General features: G+C 37.2%; 1 protein-coding gene and 1 long non-coding RNA gene across 2 annotated transcripts; both read right to left on the bottom strand.

Annotated features, from left to right (window-relative positions):
- Window positions 1-9,284: 9,284 nt before the first annotated feature.
- Window positions 9,285-11,025, bottom strand: LOC138869721 (uncharacterized). Its single transcript, XM_070147373.1, has 2 exons — window positions 10,472-11,025; window positions 9,285-10,059 (listed from the first exon to the last, which is right to left on the bottom strand). Exons 1-2 carry the CDS (start codon window positions 11,023-11,025, stop codon window positions 9,285-9,287), a joined length of 1,329 nt encoding a protein of 442 aa, XP_070003474.1.
- Window positions 11,026-12,315: 1,290 nt separating this feature from the next.
- On the bottom strand, window positions 12,316-18,435 carry LOC104246281 (uncharacterized). The gene is made up of 3 exons (XR_011402690.1): window positions 18,271-18,435; window positions 12,805-13,410; window positions 12,316-12,562 (listed from the first exon to the last, which is right to left on the bottom strand). It is a non-coding gene; the product is annotated as an uncharacterized lncRNA (long non-coding RNA).
- Between the last annotated feature and the right edge of the window lie 4,440 nt (window positions 18,436-22,875).

The following is a 22,875-nucleotide window of genomic DNA, read 5'->3' as shown; positions in this document are numbered from 1 at the left end:
TTTCCCGTGCTCTCTAGCTGAATTTCGTGTTTATGAATTGTGATATGGTGATCTATTTGAATAATTTGTGCAACTGATACATCGTTGATTTTAGAGAAGAAAAATTAGATCATGCACTTCTCTTTCCTAATTATAACTGAAAAGATATCTGGTTGAGTGTAATTTACTTTTTAGAGGTGATGTAAAAGGGTACCAACATAATATGAGTAAGTTTAATATTTCGAAATTTTTATTTAAGATTATTATTAGTCCCTTGAACCAACAATTTTTTTATTTTCTGATACTTTAATTAAAAGAGAGATGAGAGCATTATCGTTTGAGTTATTTCCTAAAAGAGAGATATGAGAGCATTATCTTTTGAGCTATTTCCTCTCATGCTTCTTGTGCGACTAGATAATGTTGCCCATGCTTCGCATGGGGCCAAACAATTTGCAGCCTAAAGTTGTCTTTATTTGCAACAAAAGATTAGAGCTAAATGAACAAGATCGTAAAATGCGTTACAAAGTACGTATTACATAAACAACAATTGCTACTCTTTTACGCAGAGAGGTCAAGCCACAAGCAGAACATACAAATGTGCATACTAAAATTCAGCAGCAGCCTTATTCCGCAGTCAATTTTCCATACTGCGATGATTGAATTCCATAGGTTTAACATCTTGTACTGGTAGATTTGCAGGTCAGCCCATGGTGTTGGTGCAGAACGGCAAAGCAAGCATCTTAGAATCGGAAGGAAAAAGAATGAAAAAGGATTAAGCTCACCCATTTAGACATATCTTGTTCGTCAAACAATTATGATTGGGAAAGTATACTCAGGGTAACTGGATCCTGAGTGCCGTCGAAGCTTATGAACCAATTATAATGTCAACTGTATCTCATAACTTTCAATACATTTGTATATTCTGAAAGCATACATAGATGACAGTTTATAGCCCGTTTGGCCAAGCTGCAAAAATCAGCTTATTTTGAGAAGTGTTTTTTTTTCAAAAGTGCTTTTCTCAAAAGTACTTTTGGTGAGAAGCAGTTTGTGTTTGGCTAATTAGTTTGAAAAACACTTCTGAGCAACAATTAGTGTTTGGCCAAGCTTTAAAAAAATGCTTTTAAGTGTATTTTTCTCAAATGTGCTTCTCAAAAAAGTGCTTTTGGAGAGAAGCTACTTTTTTCTGTTTCTCCAAAACTACTTCTGCTTCTCCTCAAAAGCACTTTTTTCCTTCCAAAAGCTTGGCCAAACACCTCAATTTTTGGCCAAAAGTGCTTTAGGCCAAAAAGAAAAAATACTTTTGGCCAAAAAGAAGCTTGGCCAAACAGGCTATAAGAGAGATTTGATAGTTTGAGGCATGATCGGAAGAGTAACTGAGGTCATTCAAGAATGCTAAATGTAAAAAAAGAAAAGAAACCTGCTCTCTTTAGCACCTGCTTTGGATAACTCTTCTTTCTTAAAGTTGACAAATCTTTCACACTGATGTCCAAGAATATACCAGCTTTTGTCATTTCTGAATGAGCTTTCTAGAAAAAGGTAAAAGAACTATAATTGAGCATCTTTACCATTAAGGAGGAACAGACCTCCCTGCATAACTCAAACACGGCAAATCAACATTCGCAGATTGTGTCCATCCATAATCAATTAACTTAATGCTGTGGATGCACTGCTTGTGTCCTTACCTGGCGAGCTAATATTTTCTTAATTGTGTCTGGATCTGCATGTGGTTGCACATCAACATTTGATATTACTGGTATTCTGGGAGTTCTGATCTCTGTTGCACCCAGAGCAGCTTCTAGTCTTGAGACAGCTGGATTCATAAAACTCAGCTAGACGTACCTGGAACAATCAAAATCCAATGTTAAGATGCGAACAGCATTGGCAATTGGCAGCCAAAACAACAGCGTTTGGAGAGAGAGGAAATACCGTCATTAGAACTTTGAATCATTTTGCTTTTGCTTCTACCACTTCCAATCCTTTAAGACCTCCGGAGACTGCATAATTTCCCAGCAAAAATATACAATGTCAACAACAAAACTAGAAAATGCTTAGCCAGGTGCAATATTGCAAAATGTATAATAAATATGGTATTTAGTCTGGTTATAGAGCATTTGAAAAAACTCACGGGGCACAAGAAATTTGCAATCTGAACTTTGTTGGCTTCATCAACTTCCTCATTAGCTGCATCACACAGTTTGTGGACCTTCTCGGAGTCCAGTCCAATTATACTAATCATTGCACTTTTTGCAGCATCAGCAGCATCCTGAAGGAAAGGGAAAGAGTAGATATTTTAGAGTTCCATGCAAGATATATATTCTTTTATCATTGGATTGTTGAACATTACCTAGCTTCTCCTCTTAGCTTGACCAGCTTAAGCCCATCCTCGAAACTGGCAGAGGTAATAGATCAATGGGGACAACAATGAAATTTAAGTACTTGCATTTTAAAGAGTGGTAAATACTGAATGATAGAAAAGTAACATCCAATACATAAGCAACTCCTAATGTATGTGTTTCCATAAGGTTATGCAAGGCAGGAACCTGAAAGCTCCTGCAAACGCCAGAGCAGTGTATTAGCCCAAGCTTAGACCACATGTGACATCAACTGAACTAATTATTTGCTGACCGCCCTCACGAGCACGGAGCATCTCTACTGCAGCTAAGCTAGTGATATAGATAGCTGGCTGGGAATAAGTAAGTTATGAGCTAGTCAAAAATTGATGTTAAGGTTATATCCTATTGTCATCACAAAGATCATCCATAAAATCATCTCTGGGAGGAGCAAAGTAAAAAACAAAGGCATCCATTAACAGCAAAATGTGCATACATTACAGAAGCCTTCCACTTTTATGTTGTAATCCTCAATACCAAACAGGATATGTGGAGCAAAACAAAAGGAAAATGATGAAATGATTAATGAAAGAATACCTGCCTTAAAACAGTGGAGTCTAACTTCTCTTTAGGACCATTAATACATATATCCAAAAGGTCAAACCTGTACACCAAGAGCTCAGAACGTGGATATGTTCAAATGATCAACTTTGCACCTTGGCGTCAGACTTAGGCACCGAGCCCTTTTGATGTGGCCAAAGAGCACAGCTTGCTTGGAGCTCAATTTCTAATTTCTTTTATTTCCACATTACAACAACAAAAGTTGGGGCCATTCAGTGGAACTATGTAATAACCTGATATCTTAAGAGTAAACTTTTAAGTTATGTTGTTAGTGATAATTTATTTAATTTTCACAGGTATTAATATGCATGTACATATATATTTTTTTAAAATGAGATTATCATTTACATAGGTGTAAAGTGCGATGGCTAGCCAAGTGACAATTAATAATTATATAATAATAGAGTGGGCTAAGCCCATCATTCTAGTTACGTGCAAGACCTAGAAGGGAGAAACCTAAAGTGACGAATAAGTGAACAATTAACTTTAGATAACTAAGAGAAATTTACTACAATGTAGAGAGCTTTTCGGTAGTGGCAGGGATTCTCTTGAACCGTTGGTGGCGTGAACTTAGAGAGCTAGAAAGAGTGAAATATTCTTGCACATTACAACTCAACTGTGATGGAAAGGTATAGATTTAATTTTATCACTATGACTATATTTCTTGAATTAATCTAGGAGGGATATTATCACTAATTCTTTTTCTTGTAGTGACAAAGATCGAATTGGAACAGAGTGGCCATGGAAAACATTGTAGTATTTATTAGGCCTTGGTAATATGAGTAGAATTTTGTAATGAAAACCTTACTATTTAATAATGGATAAGAACTATTTGAGATTGTCTTTTTGAAGTCAGAACACTTTGCATATGGAATTCGTTTTAGAGTTTTGTATATATTGTTAAATTAGTTGCATTACATAAATTCATGTAATAAGGTTTGAATTCCTCAACTCACGTATAGTTACAGGTGCATTAATGAGCGTAAAGTTTAGGACGCTTAGAAACCCTTTTAAGCCAGACAAATAAGCTTTGAATGTGTGAATTATTAAGGGTTTAGTCGACTGTTTAGCATATCAATTGTTGGATTTAGTATAAAAATTCATATTTGACTTATCATAGTATCAAGATTGGAACTTGATGATAGATTGGACTCTACGACTTATGGGTAACTCGATAATATAATTTGTTCGGGGATTTAGCCATAATCAACGGGGAGTCGACTTTTGAGTTAACTTTATTTTGAATGTTTCAAAAGAATTATGAGATCAATCTGACTATCATAATTGATATCGTTAATCAATACTTTTGGATAGATTGATGCTGTTGGAGGCAATTTGATTGGTGTTCTAGACGTTGCAAGGTTGGAAAACTTTTCAGTGAGACTTTAAGCTTTGATGCTTGCTTTTCAACCCGTTTTGAAAATGTGATTTCTCTGCCTGATCCATGTGTTGGGACAAGCATGCGCTTGGCAGAATCGGTGGTCTTAGACTAGCCGTAAATATATTATTTTATGAAAAATATAAAAATATTTTATAAGTAGTTTGATATTTTGATTTGGGTGTGAGCCATGGTGTTGAGTTTGATACGGCTGTGCGCCATAATGTTGAGTTTGATACGGCTGTACGCCATGATGTTGAGTTTGATATGTCTGTGCGCCATGATGTTGAGTTTGATACGGCTGTGCGCCATGATGTTGAATTTGATACGGTTGTGCGCCATGATGTTGAGTTTGATATGGCTGTGCGCCATGATGTTAGTTTGATACGGCTGTGCGCCATGATGTTGAGTTTGATACGGCTGTGCGCCATGATGTTGGAGCATTGTATATGCCTTTGTACATCACCCAAGCATTGTGTATGCTTCTTGATATATTTGGGGCATTGTGCATGCTTCTGTGAGCATTGTGTATGCTCTGTTACATATTTGAGGCATTGTGGTGCCGTTGTGTTGTGTATGCTCTGTTACATATTTGGGGCATTGTGTATGTTTAGGTGTGTTGATAAATTTCTTTCACTGCAATTATAATAAGTCCTTAGTGGGTATTCTTGTGGGTTAATTCTTAATAACTCAGTTGATACACATATATTGAGTTATTGTATAATTATCATATTTACTATATCATTCGTGTTGTGGTATGTTTGTATTTTCCAACACTTGTTCCAGAGGTATTTAAATTAGCCGGTCAAGGTTCTTACTGGGTTATATTTATGTATAACTCACTCCTTACCTGCATCTCTATGCAGATACCGTTGCGGGAGATAGAGCTAGTGGCTGACGAGTTTGTTTGAGTGGATCCTATTGCTGAAGTGAGTCATCGCATTGTTCGTGGAGGCTTTCGATTCAGACTTACCTAGTTCATGTTAGTTATTTTCTTTTTTTCTTTGGGGTTTGCATACCCGTCAATAAAACTCATATTACTCTGTTAGATGCTCTATGGTCTTAGTGTGAGATTTGTGCTAGAGTTTTATTATTTGAGTGATTGTTGGTTTTCCTATCAATTGACTAAGGTATTGGGAGATAATTATTTTCTCTTTAATTATTAATAATACTATTAGGCCTGCATCTTTTTCTCTTAGTGTTTGTGTAAATGGTCAAACGTTAGAGAAAGGGGTTCGCCTGGCAGGTAGTGTTAGTTGGGTGTCAGTCACGTATAGGGGGTAGTTTGGGACGTGACAAACTATTTATGGAAAAGCTTTTTGAATGATTTCGTTGTAAACTATATTGTAAGTTGAATGATCATCATCACTATCTGTTGTGCCTGGTCGAATTAATAATTTTACACAATTGAAACTTTTTGCTCTTGATAGCGCTACGTAGAGCTGACCGTGCGAAAAAACAGGTTCGCGTAAATAAATTCCCACGAAGTCCAACGTTTGACCTTGAGCTTTATTTATTGTCATAGCAAAACATAATCTCACAGGAAATTGTGTTCTTTTGAAAGGAATAGGCAATTTTTCATCTGCTGATGATAATAATGGTATTCTGGGAATAAATACATGCGTATTCTTAAAGTCCCCGGAGGCAATTTTAGCACTTATAACATGTTTTCGAAGATCACGAGATATAAGTCATGTACCATTGCATAAACCTTCACAAGGATTTAAATTTCGTAACAACATAACAGGACAATTCTTTTTCAAGGTCAATTTATGAGGAGGTAAACCAGCAGGATGTAAAGTATGCAAAAAAATCTTCATATTGACTTTGATTGTTTGGTTCAATAGTCTCATCAAATGCAACATATGTTTTAGGATCACCAGGAAATTGAGCTATGAGCAAATCATTTATTTCATCAACAAAGTCATTTTTAGTTGTCAGAATTACATGTGAAGTCATAGAAGATGCATCGGAAAAACATGTATGTAGATCTGGATAATTAACTCTAGACAACAAATCTAAGGATTGATTTTCAAAAATGAAAGGGATAACAAAACAATCGGGGATTTCAATTTTGTCATAGCTATTTATTTTTTCTAGTCCATTTCCAATTCTCATCAAATATTCACAAAAGGTAGGATCTGTCTTTGCACGCATATTCTCCGATAATCTCAGTTTTTCGAGTTAGATTCCAAATTTCAGAATATAATAAGCTTTCTTGAATAAAATCTTTTTTTTCCGACTCCTAACAACCAAGAGAGTTTATCTAAAATCACCACTTTTCCTCCAAATAGAGCATTTGTATCCATTAGATCCTTCAAGAGAATATCAAAAGTTTCTATCACTTTCTTTTTTGCCATAGATACTTCACCTCAGACAATCAGTTTTGCATCACGTATTAAAGCTGCAAGTGCGCTTTGCTTACTAATGTTGCAAGAATATTGTTCATCGATATAAATAGGAAATTTAAAACAGGAATGAGCAGTTCGCCCTCCTGGGAGGATCGAAGCTGCAACACCTGAACTTGTTGTTGCTAAAGCAACAAAACCTTTTGATCATAACACCAGCTAATAAAGCACGGTATAGAAAAGTTTTTCCAGTTCCTCCAGGTCTGTCAACAAAAAATGCTCCTGATTTGATATGGTTGTGCGCCATAATGTTGAGTTTGATATGGCTGTGTGCCATGATGTTAAGTTTGATATGTTTGTGAGCCATGATGTTGAGTTTGATACGGCTGTGCGCCATGATGTTGAATTTGATACGGTTGTGCACCATAATGTTGAGTTTGATACGGTTGTGCGCCATGATGTTGAGTTTGATATGGCTGTGCGCCATGATGTTAGTTTGATACGGCTGTGCGCCATGATGTTGAGTTTGATACGGTTGTGCGCCATGATGTTGGAGCATTGTGTATGCCTTTGTACATCACCCGAGCATTGTGTATGCTTCTTGATATATTTGGGGCATTGTGCTTTCTGTGAGCATTGTGTATGCTCTGTTACATATTTGAGGCATTGTGGTGCCGTTGTGTTGTGTATGATCTGTTACATATTTGGGGCATTGTGTATGCTTAGGTGTGTTGATAAATTTCTTTCACTGCAATTATGATAAGTCCTTAGTGGGTATTCTTGTGGGTTAATTCTTAATAACTCTGTTGATACACATATATTGAGTTATTGTATAATTATCATATTTACTATATCATTCATGTTGTGGTATGTTTGTATTTTCTAACACATGTTCCAGGGGTATTTAAAGTGGCGGGTTGAGGATCTTACTGGGTTATATTTACGTATAACTCACTCCTTACCTGCATCTCTATGCAGATACCGTTGCGGGAGATAGAGCTAGTGGCTGACGAGTTTGTTCGAGTGGATCCTATTGCTGAAGTGAGCCACCGCATTGTTCGTGAAGGCTTTCGATTCAGACTTACCTAATTCATGTTAGTTATTTTCTTTTTTTCTTTGGGGTTTGCATACCCGTCAATAAAACTCATATTACTCTGTTAGATGCTCTATGGTCTTAGTGTGAGATTTGGGCTAGAGTTTTATTATTTGAGTGATTTTTGGTTTTCCTATCAATTGACTAAGGTATTGGGCGATAATTATTTTCTCTTTAATTATTAATAATACTATTAGGCCTGCATCTTTTTCTCTTAGTGTTTGTGTAAATGGTCAAACGTTAGAGAAAGGGGTTCGCCTGGCAGGTAGTGTTAGTTGGGTGTCAGTCACGTATAGGGGGTAGTTTGGGACGTGACAAACTATTTATGGAAAAGCTTTTTGAATGATTTCGTTGTAAACTATATTGTAAGTTGAATGATCATCATCACTATCTGTTGTGCCTGGTCGAATTAATAATTTTACACAATTGAAACTTTTTGCTCTTGATAGCGCTACGTAGAGCTGACCGTGCGAAAAAACAGGTTCGCGTAAATAAATTCCCACGAAGTCCAACGTTTGACCTTGAGCTTTATTTATTGTCATAGCAAAACATAATCTCACAGGAAATTGTGTTCTTTTGAAAGGAATAGGCAATTTTTCATCTGCTGATGATAATAATGGTATTCTGGGAATAAATAGATGCATATTCTTAAAGTCCCCGGAGGCAATTTTAGCACTTATAACATGTTTTCGAAGATCACGAGATATAAGTCATGTACCATTGCATAAACCTTCACAAGGATTTAAATTTCGTAACAACATAACAGGACAATTCTTTTTCAAGGTCGATTTATGAGGAGGTAAACCAGCAGGATGTAAAGTATGCAAAAAATCTTCATATTGACTTTGATTGTTTGGTTCAATAGTCTCATCAAATGCAACATATGTTTTAGGATCACCGGGAAATTGAGCTATGAGCAAATCATTTATTTCATCAACAAAGTCATTTTTGGTTGTCAGAATTACATGTGAAGTCATAGAAGATGCATCGGAAAAACATGTATGTAGATCTGGATAAGTAACTCTAGACAACAAATCTAAGGATTGATTTTCAAAAATGAAAGGGATAACAAAACAATCGGGGATTTCAATTTTGTCATAGCTATTTGTTTTTTCTAGTCCATTTCCAATTCTCATCAAATATTCACAAAAGGTAGGATCTGTCTTTGCACGCATATTCTCCGATAATCTCAATTTTTCGAGTTAGATTCCAAATTTCAGAATATAATAAGCTTTCTTGAATAAAATCTTTTTTTTCCGACTCCTAACAACCAAGAGAGTTTGTCTAAAATCACCACTTTTCCTCCAAATAGAGCATTTGTATCCATTAGATCCTTCAAGAGAATATCAAAAGTTTCTATCACTTTCTTTTTTGCCATAGATACTTCACCTCAGACAATCAGTTTTGCATCACGTATTAAAGCTGCAAGTGCGCTTTGCTTACTAATGTTGCAAGAATATTGTTCATCGATATAAATAGGATATCGAAGCTGTAACACCTGAACTTGTTGTTGCTAAAGCTACAAAACCTTTTGATCATACACCAGCTAATAAAGCACGGTATAGAAAAGTTTTTCCAGTTCCTCCAGCTCTGTCAACAAAAAATGCTCCTGATTTGTTAGAAAATATCCTATCAAGAATCGTGTTATACGCTTTTCGCTCGGTATTTAAATTTCTCTCTAGAAGCAAATCTTTTTCTCTAACAATGATGTTTCTTTCAAATTGACAGACATTGGTTTCTCTAATAGCAGCTGAAGGTTTAATTTTTTCAGGAATAAGATTATATTCATTAATATCACGTCCCATCAAATGCAAAATATCATTGATATGATTTAAAGCCATAAAACGAATATCTTTAGCATTCATGTTAGGTAAAATCTTAAAATCTTCGGACATAGAATCTTCAAATTGTTTCCAAAGTTCTGTTGGGTTAGCGGGATTGCAGTACACCAATAATGTTGCAAATAAACGCCTTAAACTATATGGCATTTGATAATTTGTAGCTTCAGACATACATTCAACCAAGTTGTTATCACAGTGTAACAACCCTCTTTTTTCTGCAGCCTCTCTAAATGTACTACAACAGTTGCCGTCAACTTTACATAAGTCCTGATATGATTTTGGTCCTCTAACGTTTATCAATAATAATCTAAGATAATATCTTTCTCCTTCTGTTGGATGACATGTTACAACACGTCCAATTACAATACGTTGTTTTCGACGTGTCCACATTTTTTCCTTAGATGACCATACAAAGTACTCGGGAAATTCTTTATACAATAATAACAACTGCATAGCATCTTTATTTGTTCTGTTCATAACAAAGAATTCAGTTAACATTGTTTTTTGAATCATCGGATTACTTAGTATTCTATCAACATTATCAATACTTTTAAAAGAGACAAATTGTTGTCCTTCCAAATGTAATTGAAGGTGAAAAACACTTGGAGTCATTTCACTTATTGGGAAATAAAATAATCGTCATGCAGCTTTTGGGGGCGAAACTCATCTAGCAGATTGATATTCTTTTATTTCATCTATGTCTGTATCTGTATCACTACCATGTATGTGAAATGCAATTTTATCGTGTCCTTTGCAAATATATTTGTAAATATATTTCACTACCTTGATATCAGAACAAACTTCAACATTCATATGACAATTATACTTGCATAACAAAACTGGATTATATGGAACTACCCAAGAATTATCCAGAAGCTCACCTCTTATTTCTACAACTTTTCCGGTTCTTCTCATTCTGGAAGCATATTGGATATGAATTCTTCCCTTTTAATGTTTGTTCAGCAAAATCTTTTGGGTACTTGAATTTGCAGTTATTATTTTTCATGCAAATATTTGTAGGATTTAGCTTTCCACAAGGACCATGCATCATATGTTTAATAACAAGTGAATATAGATCGCAATCTTTTTTAGAATCAGGCAATTCTGCACAGACAAATCTATCATAAGATTCAGGAGTCAGTAATTTATGTTCATCAGCAAGTATAATAAGGAAATGAGCATGTGGAAGACCACGTTTTTGGAATTCTATAGTATACATGAATCCTGCAACTCTTCCAAAGACTTGTCTTTTTAAAATATCAGTCTTTAGTTCTTCCACCTTTGCTCTGAAAACTCTACTAACTAAATCATGTTTGTTCTGTACCTCATCAGTCTGTGACAAATGTTCTTTTATTTCTGGCCAAGAAGGATTACAAGTCATTGTTATAAAGAAATCAGGTTTTCCAAAATATTGTACCAATGCGATAGCATCCATGTATCGTCGGCGCATGTCCCTTGGTCCCCCTATAAATGTAATAGGGAGGAACGTTTTCTTTCCAATTTTTGAGGCTTCCCTTTCACCACATCTTAAAATATCAAGGAGTCCTTGCAAGACCTCAATCCTATATAAATCTGGATTAAATGAGAAGAAGTCTAATCTTTGTGTTTCAAGCTTTATATATACATCTACTATAAATTGTTGGAATATTCTTCCACAATGTAGCACTTCGTTTGTTTCATTATCTCTTATTTAAAATTTGTAACAGTAATACTCTCGACAAGACACTGTATCTCTTTTTCGTTTTCCTTTTTGTAGTGAGTCGTCTTCCATATCAAGAAATCCATCAATTGATCACATGTTTGATATACTGGGTAATTGTTCATGTTCACAATAAGCTCTACGTTTCGTCACATTATTTGTCTGAATAATTTTTTTGATTCCACAATGCCATCCATTTTCACCGAAGGGAAATAATAACGGATACTGCAACGGATCATAACATCCATAATAATAATGTACTAATCGAGCTCTATTACTGTGGGTATATATTCGAATATGTGGTGCACAAATGTCTCTAGGATTTTCTTGAAGCCATAATGCCGCAATCTCCGATGAGCTGGGTAAGTTATATGTTCGTTGATCTAAGGTTGAGTGGCATTTAAGAGCAATATAAAAATCAGATAATTGAGGAACATTCAAGAGAGATTTTAAGAAAATAGTATATGGATTAAATTTCAATATGTCCATCAACTTTTTCACTATCGATTCATTAATTTTTGTCGAACAAGCCATCCTATTAGCTAGTTCATTATCATGGTCGTAGAAGTACAGCTGTAAATTCCTGGGTTTTTCATTGGAAGGGATTAAATCATCTATAAAATGATACATTTGTCCTTGGACTCTAAATTTGTAGATACTACAATTTCTTTTTCGCTAGCTCTTTATCATACTTTACACCAAGTGCAAACATGTTGTTGTACGTTCTAATATAAGTTCGAAAGTTTTCAGATTCTTCAGTATTTCCAAAGTATAACTCTGATAATTTAGTTGACATTTTATGAGATGTCAACCTTATTGAACCACTGTTACAGCAAAATCCTGGAGGTTCATATTCGAACCTCTTTGCACGACAGTATTGGCAGTGCGGAACCTTTTTTAGAGCAACTTACTCACTTCGTAGCTCTTTAGCGGCCGGACAAACCTTTCTAGCCCGGCTATGAACTGAATATATAAGAAGTATCATAAAAAAAAAGGGAAACACAAAGGTATATGTATGGTGGAGATTATTATAATAAAAAGTTTGTGCAAACCTTTGATTGGAACAGCGTTCAACGAAACAGGAGGCAGGTTAGATGTATCCGATGCGGACCATAAAATACAAATAGTCACAAATTATAATAATGTACAAACAATGTCATTCTAAAAAAAATACAATGTAAAGGCAGGTTTACAATAATAGGGGGATCCAATATACGCTTTCCTTTTTCTGGATTATCCATGACTCTAGTCGTGCAACTTTGAAGACTGACAGCTGGTAAACAGAATAGCCAAGACGTTTAAAAGCGTACAATGAGGCATCAGTAGATGCAAAATAGTGTGTAAAAAAATCATATAGTATTCTTGTATTTTAATTTATAGGCACATATAAGATAAGTAAGATATCATACTCAATCTGCAAATAAAATAAATAAGCATCCTTGTACTAATAATATATAGTGTATAAACATGAGTACAACAACATAACCTTTTTCACAAAGCGAAGGATATCGTTACCTGTTTCACGAATGATAGGGGGATCCAATATACCCTTTCCTTTTTCTAAATTATCCCGCGATGTACTCACGCAAGCTTGATGGCTGGTAGCTGGTAACACAACATCGAAGGCATTTAAAAGCGTACAACGAAGCTTCAGTAGATGCAAAATAGAGTACAATAGAGCACGTGCTATTTGACTATTTTAACTTATAGGCACATAAGATAAATAAGGTATTATACTAAGTTTCCAAACAGAATACATTAGCACCATTGTATCAATAACATATGGTTTCTAAAATGAGTACAAAACTCTTAACCTTTTTCCGCAAGGGAAGGAGGTTCTCGTATGGTAAGAGTAGTTTGTTTTAGAAATTCTGCTTTGTCCCAAGATGATGTTGCCTGCTCTAGGACAGCAACAATCGGACTTTCAAGAAGGTTGTGCTTTGCAAAATTTTGTCTTCTCATACGTCGCGACAGCAACATCGCTTCCCTTCTACGAGCAGATATTTGGCTCTGCGTATCACGCCGTTTAAGCTGCATTGCAGCCTTCTTTTTTTCTGCGTATGAGTACTTGTTTGGTTCTTTAGAATCCATCGGTCGCGGCAGTTCAACTTCTCTTTTCACCTATAAATATTTCCAACCGAAGTTCCCATGAGATGTTTTAAAAAGACATAAGTTATATTTTTAATATCACGGAACACTATATCTATTAAAGATTAATGTATTACCCACAGAAATACAATGAGAAAATTTGTTGAACTTCACTATTTACTTCTTCATCCGATAGAGGAATATTTTAGTGTAAGACTAATTTATCACAAGAACTTTTGGGGGGTTTGAAATATTTTAATTTAACACTTACTTATCATAACAACTTTCCTGGGGTTTGTCATGAGTTTCTACGACTGGTTGCCATTTTATATGTATGCGACTTTGGTTATTAGTGCTGCAACTATCATTTAATTCTTCCCGTGGCACAAATGGGTCTACTAAGTCCCTATATTATTAAAAAAATTCTACTTTGGAACTTTGGCAAATAATTTCCCTGAACACTAAACTTTCCTCTTTAGTTACCCTTTTTATAGGCTACTTTCCTCTCTGGTTACTGTGGTGTTTTAGCATTAGATTAGTATGATGTTGCAACAACATAATTGAACTTCCAACATACTTAAGAGATGATGTGTTACTTTCTGTTGAACTCAAGACACTCTATCGATCATGAGGTTTATATGATACACATGATGTACCAATCTTATGTCCTTGCTGCAGTAAGTTTTTTTTGATTTGCACCGGGTGTCCGAGTTTCTTCGAGCCCCGACTAATCCCGGGGGTGCACAGGCCCTCGGCAAGGAGTTTCCCGCAAGTGCACCACGGTTAATTCAAGTTTTACCCCGTCCGATGGCCCTCAGAAATTGTTTGCGCCCGGTGGGTTTCGAACTTGAGACCTTGAAAGGGAGCAAACCCCAAGGCTCAAGTCAATTGCCACCAGGCCAACCCCTGAGGGTTCTTGCTGCAGTAAGTAGTTTTGGCTTATTTGTTTTTTATTCAACTCTAAGTGTATGAACTCATGTTGGTTATTATTCTTTAAAATTTTGTAGCTATTTAGAGCAAATAGAACAATCTGTATGTCATTGAATATATTTTTTGTCTAATCAGTTATGCATAATAGTTGTGCAATCATTGTTCAGTGTGGTCATCGTACATATTGTATGATGCAAGTTACAATCTCACTGAAGACAAAGTGTGATAAATTAAAATTTTGTTGTTTACAAGCACTCCGGACATGCACACAGGATAGTGGCTTCTATAGCATTTACATTAACAGAACATTGTGAATTCTCCAACAGCGAGGAAATAAATCTTAAGAAAGTTTACTTATTTTTTCAAATTAGCATTCAGTAAGCTGACTACCAAATGCTAATCCCAACAGCTTGATTTCATTTACTATTTCTGTTTATCTTCTTAATTGATTTAAAGGATTGTGCATATATGTGGAAAGAATCTCAGTACATAAAATAAGTGTACGCATGTAATCTATAGGAAAGCGACAATAATGTTTGATGAAAAATTAATTTTTCCCTTTTTATGTCCTATATCAAATTGATATAGGAAAGTCTGGGACAAAGGCGATGTATAAGAACAAAGGCGATGTGCAGAATTGTAACAACTATAGGGGTATCAAATTACTGAGTCATACCATGAAAGTCTGGAAGAGAGTGGTAGAAATGAGAGTGTGAAGGACGGTGTCTATTTCAGATAACCAGTTCGGGTTCATGCCGGGGCGATCTACCACAGAAGCTATCCACCTTATTAGGAGGAGGATGGAACAATATAGGGATAAGAAGAAGGATCTCCACATGGTGTTTATCGATCTAGAGAAAGCGTACGACAGGGTTCCTAGGGACCGTCCTATGGAGATGCCTAGAGGTTAAAGGGGTCCCGGTTGACTACATTAGGGCGATTAAAGACATGTATGATGGATCTAAGACTCGGGTTAGGACAGTAGGAGGCGACTCCGACCATTTTCCGGTTGTTACGGGGTTGCACCAAGGGTCTGCGTTCAGCCCTTTCCTATTTGCCCTGGTGATGGATGCCATAACGCATCATATTCAAGGGGAGGTGCCATGGTGCATACTATTTGCGGATGACATAGTCCTAATTGACAAGACACGACGCGGAGTCAACAAGAGGCTAGAGGTTTGGAGACATGCCCTTGAGTCTAAAGGTTTCAGGCTGAGCAGGACGAAGACGGAATACCTCAAGTGCAAATTTGGGGCCGAGCCGACGGAAGCAGGAGTGGAAGTGAGGCTCGACTCGCAAGTCATCCCTAAGAGGGGTAGTTTCAAGTACATTGGGTCAGTTATTCAGGGGACCGGGGAGATCGATGAGGATGTCGCACATCGTATAGGGGTGCAGTGGATGAAGTGGAGGTTAGCAATGGGAGTCTTGTGTGACAAGAAAGTGTCACCGTTACTAAAAGGTAAGTTTTATAGAGCAGTGGTTAGGCCTGCTATGTTGTATGGGACCGAGTGTTGGCCGGTTAAAAATTCACACATCCAGAAGATGAAAGTAGCAGAGATGAGGATGCTGAGGTGGATGTGCGGGCATACAAGGATGCACAAGATTAGGAATGAAGATATTCGAGAGAAAGTGGACGTGGCCCCCTTGGAGGACAAGATGCGGGAAGCAAGACTCGGATGGTTCGGGCACATTCAGAGGAGGAGCACTGATGCACCAGTGAGGAGGTGTGAGCGACTGGCGGTGGTGGGCACGAGGAGAGGTAGAGGGAGGCCTAAGAAGTATTGGGGGAGGTGATCAGGCAGGACATGGCACGACTTAGGACTTCTGAGGACATGACCCTTGACAGGGAATTGTGGAGGTCGAGCATTAAGGTTGTAGGTTAGAGGGTAGTTTGTGAATATTAATACAGCGCACTAGAGTGAGACTAACCATTTAGGAGTTAGTCTTAGGATGCTACTGATCAGCTACTGATGCAGCGCTATATCTATTGGATATTAGTATACCTTACATCCTTTTCTCCATCATTTTCGTATTTCCTATATTTCTTATATTGTTGTTATTTTTATTTTATGTTATGTATTATATGTTTTATTATGAGCCTATTGATAGTACTAATATATTGTCTCTTGTTGCTCTCTTGAGCCGAGGGTCTCCAGGAAACAGCCTCTCTGCCCCTCGGGGTAGGGGTAAGGTCTGCGTACATATTACCCTCCCCAGACCTCACTTGTGGGATTATACTGGGATATTGTTGTTGTTGTTGTTGTTGTTGTATGTCCTATATCAAACTGAAGATACTACCAGACCCAAATAGCTATTTAGTAGCTTATACTAAGGGTGTCTAACGGGCCAGGTTGACCCATAATCGGACCGGCCCAGACCGGAAAAAACCAGAACCGAACCGGCCCGGTACATAGGGGCCGGGTGGGGCTGGGTAGGAGGGGTAGAGGGGGTTGGTCCGTTTATTTTTTTTTAACGATTAACCGAACCGGTCAAACCCGGTCCACGTGAACAGTACCGTGTACCGGTTTAACCAGACCGGACCGGTACAACGGCTAAATCTTCTTCTTTTTTTTGTTTTTTTTAATTTTTTGAAATCTATGGGGCCCACTAACCGTTGGCAACGGTCACCCCTGGCAGGGATCCGTTGCTTAACACCCTTAATTGCATTAATAGCCTCTTTTTTCTTTAAAATTTAACCTTTTTTTCAATTTACAAAATTAACCTTCTTTAAACCTATAAATACCCCCCTCCTCTTCCTCATTACTTCACTCATCTCTCAATCTCAATTCTCAAATCTCAATTCAAGTTAAATCATGTCTCGTACTTCTAGAGTGCGCTCATATGTTTGGCAACACTTTGAGGTGGTAGAAGAAAATGAAGAAGGTCAGAAAGTAAAGTACAAGAAATGTGGTCAAGTCTTAAATCTTCGTTCAGGGTCTGGCACATGCAGTTTAAGGAGGCATATAAAGTATCGTCTTGAGCACGCTCCGGAAATTCGTATTTAAGATTTTAAGACAATTTGTGTCATTTTAAAATTATTAGACGTATTTATGCTTAATGTTTTAATTGTTAGATTAATATGAAGTATTATTAATTTATTATGCATGAAAATTTAGTTTTACTATTTTTTTGTTAATTTACTTTTTAAATGCAAACTTTAATTTTGTAATTTTGAAATAAATGTAGCACTTGCAATTTATAAGTGCAATTTTTTCTCATCTTCCTTGTATTCTTTATGTTAATACTTTGTATTAACATAACTTACAATAGTTATACAAAATACAAAAAAAAAAATACACTAAAACCGGCCCGGCCCAGCCCCCTCAACCCGTAACCCTTACGGTTCAATTTTTAACCGAATAAACCCGAACCCGTTAAACCCGGTAAGTCCCAACCCGTAACCGGCCCGGACCATAACCCGTACGGGCCCAAAAAGTCCCAAACTAGCCCGGCCCGGCCCACCCGTTTAACACCCTTAGCTTATACTGATAAAACAACATGAAATAGCAAGACTTTGAGAACATCTGGGCTTTTACAGATTTAACAGCTTATCAATGTGAACAAAAAATAAACTGTACATCCATATGTTAAAAGCTTCAAACTCTGATTCACGAAGACCAAGTGTGAAAAACAAACAATTAAAGATCTCATTGCAAACTTAATATTGAAATTTCTCTTCTTTGTGAGAAAAGACACAAGGCATGGATGGTTTAGTTCAATTCGTACTGTCTAATTGAAAGCAAAAGCGGTTGTTAGTATTTAGTCGCAGGTTTCCCCAACTATTTCAATAAACCCAAAACAATAGTAGAAATAAAAAAAATGGCTAATTCATTCAGGAATTGCCTCAAACACCTAAAGACAAAGCTGTTTGACAAATGAAACTCTCTTTGCAATAAAGCCCTAACATGCCATAAAAAATAAAATAGAGAAACACGGTATGCGAAGAAGGAGAAGAGAACTCACAAGAAACAACGATCCAAACGGGAAAATTCACAAAAGTGCAAAGATGAGATGAAGAAGCGCAAGGAGCCAAAAGGTGGAAGCTGGGAATTGACAGACGGCGGAGCTTATTTGATATTGGTGATACTGAATTTGCAATAAACCGGGTGTTAATTCTGCCTGCCTGGTTAGAAGAGAGAAGCTCTAGAAGAGGTTGTAGAATGCCCAGGTTCGGTATAATCCAAGCGAAGCATATAAAATTAGCTGAAAAGACAATATTACCCTTGAAATATGAATCAGACATGTCGTACACATGTGTGCTATAGGAGAAGATGTGTCCATCCTAACATAAAGAGTTCTAGCTTGTCATCTTGTGCCCGTCTTATAAACAGTTCATATATAGTTTAATTTAACGTGATAAAAATAATTAGTAAGTTTGATGTCACAAAAAGTAGTTTAAAAATATTTTTTTTACTTTAATATTACCAACGGTAATTTAATGTGTGAAAAATAATTTAATAATCTATTAACATAGTCATTAAAGTTCAACAATAATACCTAAAATTAACTTTAAATTACAAACGCCAATATTATGTTATTACAAGGAAAAAATTTAATATATTATTTGGTGATTATTGTGTAATATTCAAACTATTCTTTGACAAGTCCTTGAAAGATCGCCTAGCGATCGAGATATGTGGGTAATAGCTTGCGAAATTTCAACTTCAAATTTCAGTTACAATACTTGGAGCGAGCCTTTGTTCCTATAATATACAAGATTGGTCTAGGAGTGTGTTTGGTACGAAAATTGTTTTGCACGAAAACTTTCTTTTAAAAAATATTTTTTTGAAAAATAAAAGGTTTGTTTATTTATCTTTTGATGTTTGGTAAGTATATTTTAAAAGTATTTACATATAATCTAGTCAAACAATATAAGAGCGGAGATCAAAAGGTGGGGGATGTCGTAGGTGTATTGGTTTAAATTTGGCGACTTGATAGCTGTAGATAAATAGGGTCGAGGACGGGGTCGACCGCGGCATAATAGCGAGGAGTCGTCCTCAGAAGGATTATTGCCGAGGGCGAGCAGCTGGAGTAAAGAAGTAACGGTAGGATATGTTTAGAATGGATACAAGGAATATTCCTTATATTCCCTATGTTGTACTTTTTAGGGTTTCTTGGGAATATCCCTTATAAATAGGAAAATATATAGAGAAAAAAGTGGATCTTCACTTTTCTTGATAAGAACACTTTGTAAAGAGTTGACTAAAAAGAATATACAAATATTGTCTTGTTCACCGACTACTTGACTCAACATACGTTATTCATTCTCTGTTTGCTAGATCCAAAGATTCCTTATCCTCACTTCTCAACTTTTCACGTTGCTGTTAGGTGGAAGATTCATCTGAGTCATATTATTTACCTTGAAAATGGTAATGACAATTAAATTTGATTTTGTGGTTCTAAAAATACGTGATTTATTTGAATCTAGTTGTTAGGCAACAGATGCTAAGTGTGAGCTAGGAAAGTAAACTAAGAGTAAGAGGCAGTGTTGTTATTCAAACCGAACGGCTACGAATTGGGGTCTCGGACTGGCCTAAGCTGGGCCTCGAGGTCGAGCTGATGAACTTGACTGGGGATGATCGATGAAGGACTAACAGTTCCAAGGGCCTCAATAATGGCTCTTTATGATCAATGATAAATAATAAATGAGGAACAATCAATGAAACGCAATAAATGTAACCAATAAATCAAAGGAAAGACAATGGATAATGTTTAAGTTAGAGAGCAGAGAATGTTTTTGTTCTTGTATTGAATATCATGTGTCTTTACAAAATGACAAGGGTCCCCTTTATATAGGAGGGGGAATCCCAACATAGTACATATGCATTTATTACAAAGATAAATAGCTGGTACAACTATTTAATATCACAGTACGGACTTGTACTATTCTTGTAGACTTGGTCAGCTTTAGCCACGTGCCTTTTGGGAATTTTCCGCTTGTCTAAGATAGCCACTGATTTGCACTGCCTCAAGGTCGAGCATTGGGAACCCTCGGGGTCAAACCTCGAGATATGCTTCGAGGCTTCTGAATATGGGCTATGGAATGTCACAATGATCATAAAATTAGACTCTCCGATTTTAGCCGTATACAGATAGTCCCCGCGTTTCTTAGAATAAAATAATATGAAAGGACTTTGACCTTGATTTTCTCGAGCCTCTCATAATGACATCCCGCTTATGACGTAAGCTTTCGTGGTGACTGAAACATCTCATCGGTTCATCTCCCCAGAAGCATTGAATACACTGTCGGTTCCTTTTTTCAAAAGCGGTGATTGCATCGCCGATCCGTTTCCCCAAAAGCATTGATTACGCCTGTTGATATGTTTCCCAAAGGCATTAATTGCGCCGTCGGTTACGTTACTGTCTTTCTATAAATGGGAGATTACTTGAACCAAGATTTCTCCCAGTCATTCTTCAACAGCCTTTAGCCCTTTTCCTTTCTTCATCCTCAACCAAACTTTTATTTCTATGGTTCAAACCCGTGACCGCAAGGTCGCACGACAGCAGTTTTGCCAGTTATGCCACGGTTCTTTTTCGGAATCTTTCACCACTGAGTGGGATCATACTGGGTTGTTGTTGTTGTTGGTCCGAAATAATGAGAGAGGGGCCTCAAGTTCTTCCCGTACCACATGATATGTGGACTGTAAACTGCTGCTCATCTCTCTTAACTTCAACCTGGTGTGGCACTTCACTCCTTCTTCTTTCCATGGAGTGACGTGGCGCTATCTACTAACTTTTGCATCCCACACCGGTGCAATATCTCAAGAAGTGGCTTCACAATAGTAGTGTTGGCGAGGCCCATACTTGCCAAGTTTTTCACCAGGCCACGATTTCTCTTGCTTGTTAAAAGCTTTTGATCTTTGACAGGCAATAGCCTCTTCCTTATCTATTGCTGCTTCGGAGGAGATTCTCGAAGACAACGCTCTGAAGATCAAAATGGGATCCCCGAGGAAACGGTTATCGCAAATGTCACTCCCGAGGATGTACCTTCGAAAGTGATCAGGCTTTTTAGCTGTTGTTTTTTGCTTCTTTGTTTGTGTAAGGACCCCCCGTGGGCTTTTATAATCGTCTTTTATCAATACATAAGTTTCTTTGATTTGCCTTTGGCATGTGATGAACTTCCATTGTACTTTTGATCGGTCCGAATGATGGACCCGGTCATCGTAATCCCTTTGGTTCTCGATTGGTTAATATGGTATTTATTGAGATTCCTTGTCATCCCTTGGACTAAGTCTAGATCGATCTGATATAAACTTAGGTCGTCGGGACTTCTGAGCTGGAGTTGAGTGAGAGCAGGGTCCTGATTTTCTTTGAAATAAAGCATAGCCTTTTTAGGCTTCGTTGCTAGTCCTCGAGTGAGAGTTTGCTTGATCGTCTAAAAATAAAGATAACCCTTAGGCCTTTACAAACAGTCCCCGAGTGAGAGTTTGCTTGAACTCGGTTGGCCTCCAACTGAGCGAAAAATTGCTTTGAACTTAAAATGAAGATAGCCCTGAGCTTTATGAATAGTCCCCGAGCGAAAACTGGCTCGAACTCGGGTGGGCTAAATAATCGAGTGAGTGTTTGCTCGAACTCGAGGAAAAAAAAAAGATAACCCGGAGGCTTTAACATAGTCCTCGAGTGAGAACTGGCTCGGACTCGGGTAGCCCGGGGGCTAAATAATCGGATGAATACGATGCCAAGTTCCTTGTATCTGATGCCAAAGATAATTAGGGAGAGGCCGATGGGGCTGCAGTCCCCGAGGGGAAAGTAGATTAGGCTTTTCCTTTCTGATTCTGTGTATAATGCTCTTTGAGAACATTGTAAATGAAGCTTTGTATTATTTCACATATACATATAAAAAAAAGCCTTCTGGTCTTCCCCTTTCATGAATTTTTCTTTGTTTGTGTATGTCTTTCTTTGTCTTGAATTTTGACGTTTGTTAATGATTAGCCAGATGAATTGGCCTTCAAGGTAGAACCCTTAGGTTCACAAATTGGCCCTGAGGCTTATTAGGCTGGCCCGTAGGCTCTTACGCATTTGCCCTTAAGCACTTTTTAGTTAACCGTTTCGGGCTTAGTTTTCGAGTCGGGTTTCGAATCGAGCTCATCGACCCTTAGGTTTTTGAATTTTAAGCTGGCTCTTACGCGTTGGGTCGGCACGACCTCTAATATAGGCTGACGCTTAGGCTCTTATGTGTTGGGTCGGTACGACCTCTAATATGGCTTTATTTTTCCCTCGTTAAAGACTTTTTTGAAGTTTTTGTGTTCGTTCAACTCTTCTATGGTTCGATAAGAACCTCGATTGTGAGCCGTTATGTAACGATAAATGAGCACCTTGGGAATTTTCGCTCAATGGTTGAATTATTTCGAAGACTTTTTATTGCTTGGAGATGATATGATCGAAGCTCTTTTCGAATCCTTTTTATGCCGAGGGTAGCCTGATTAACTGGTTCTTTTCGAAGTATTTCTGAAGTAATTGAAGGCCTATGATTTTATGGCGACGGTCGGGCATCCCCGAGTTGCGTTAGTTCGGCCGGAGCCTTATGACCGTATTCATTGTGTTTGGCTATAGCCTTTTAGTCCCCGA

The sequence above is a fragment of the Nicotiana sylvestris genome, chromosome 1, assembly GCF_000393655.2.
Source record: "Nicotiana sylvestris chromosome 1, ASM39365v2, whole genome shotgun sequence".
In the NCBI taxonomy this organism is placed as follows: Eukaryota; Viridiplantae; Streptophyta; class Magnoliopsida; order Solanales; family Solanaceae; genus Nicotiana; species Nicotiana sylvestris.
The sequence above is the reverse complement of the archived record's forward strand: the minus strand, read 5'-3'. Positions and strand labels throughout refer to the sequence as shown.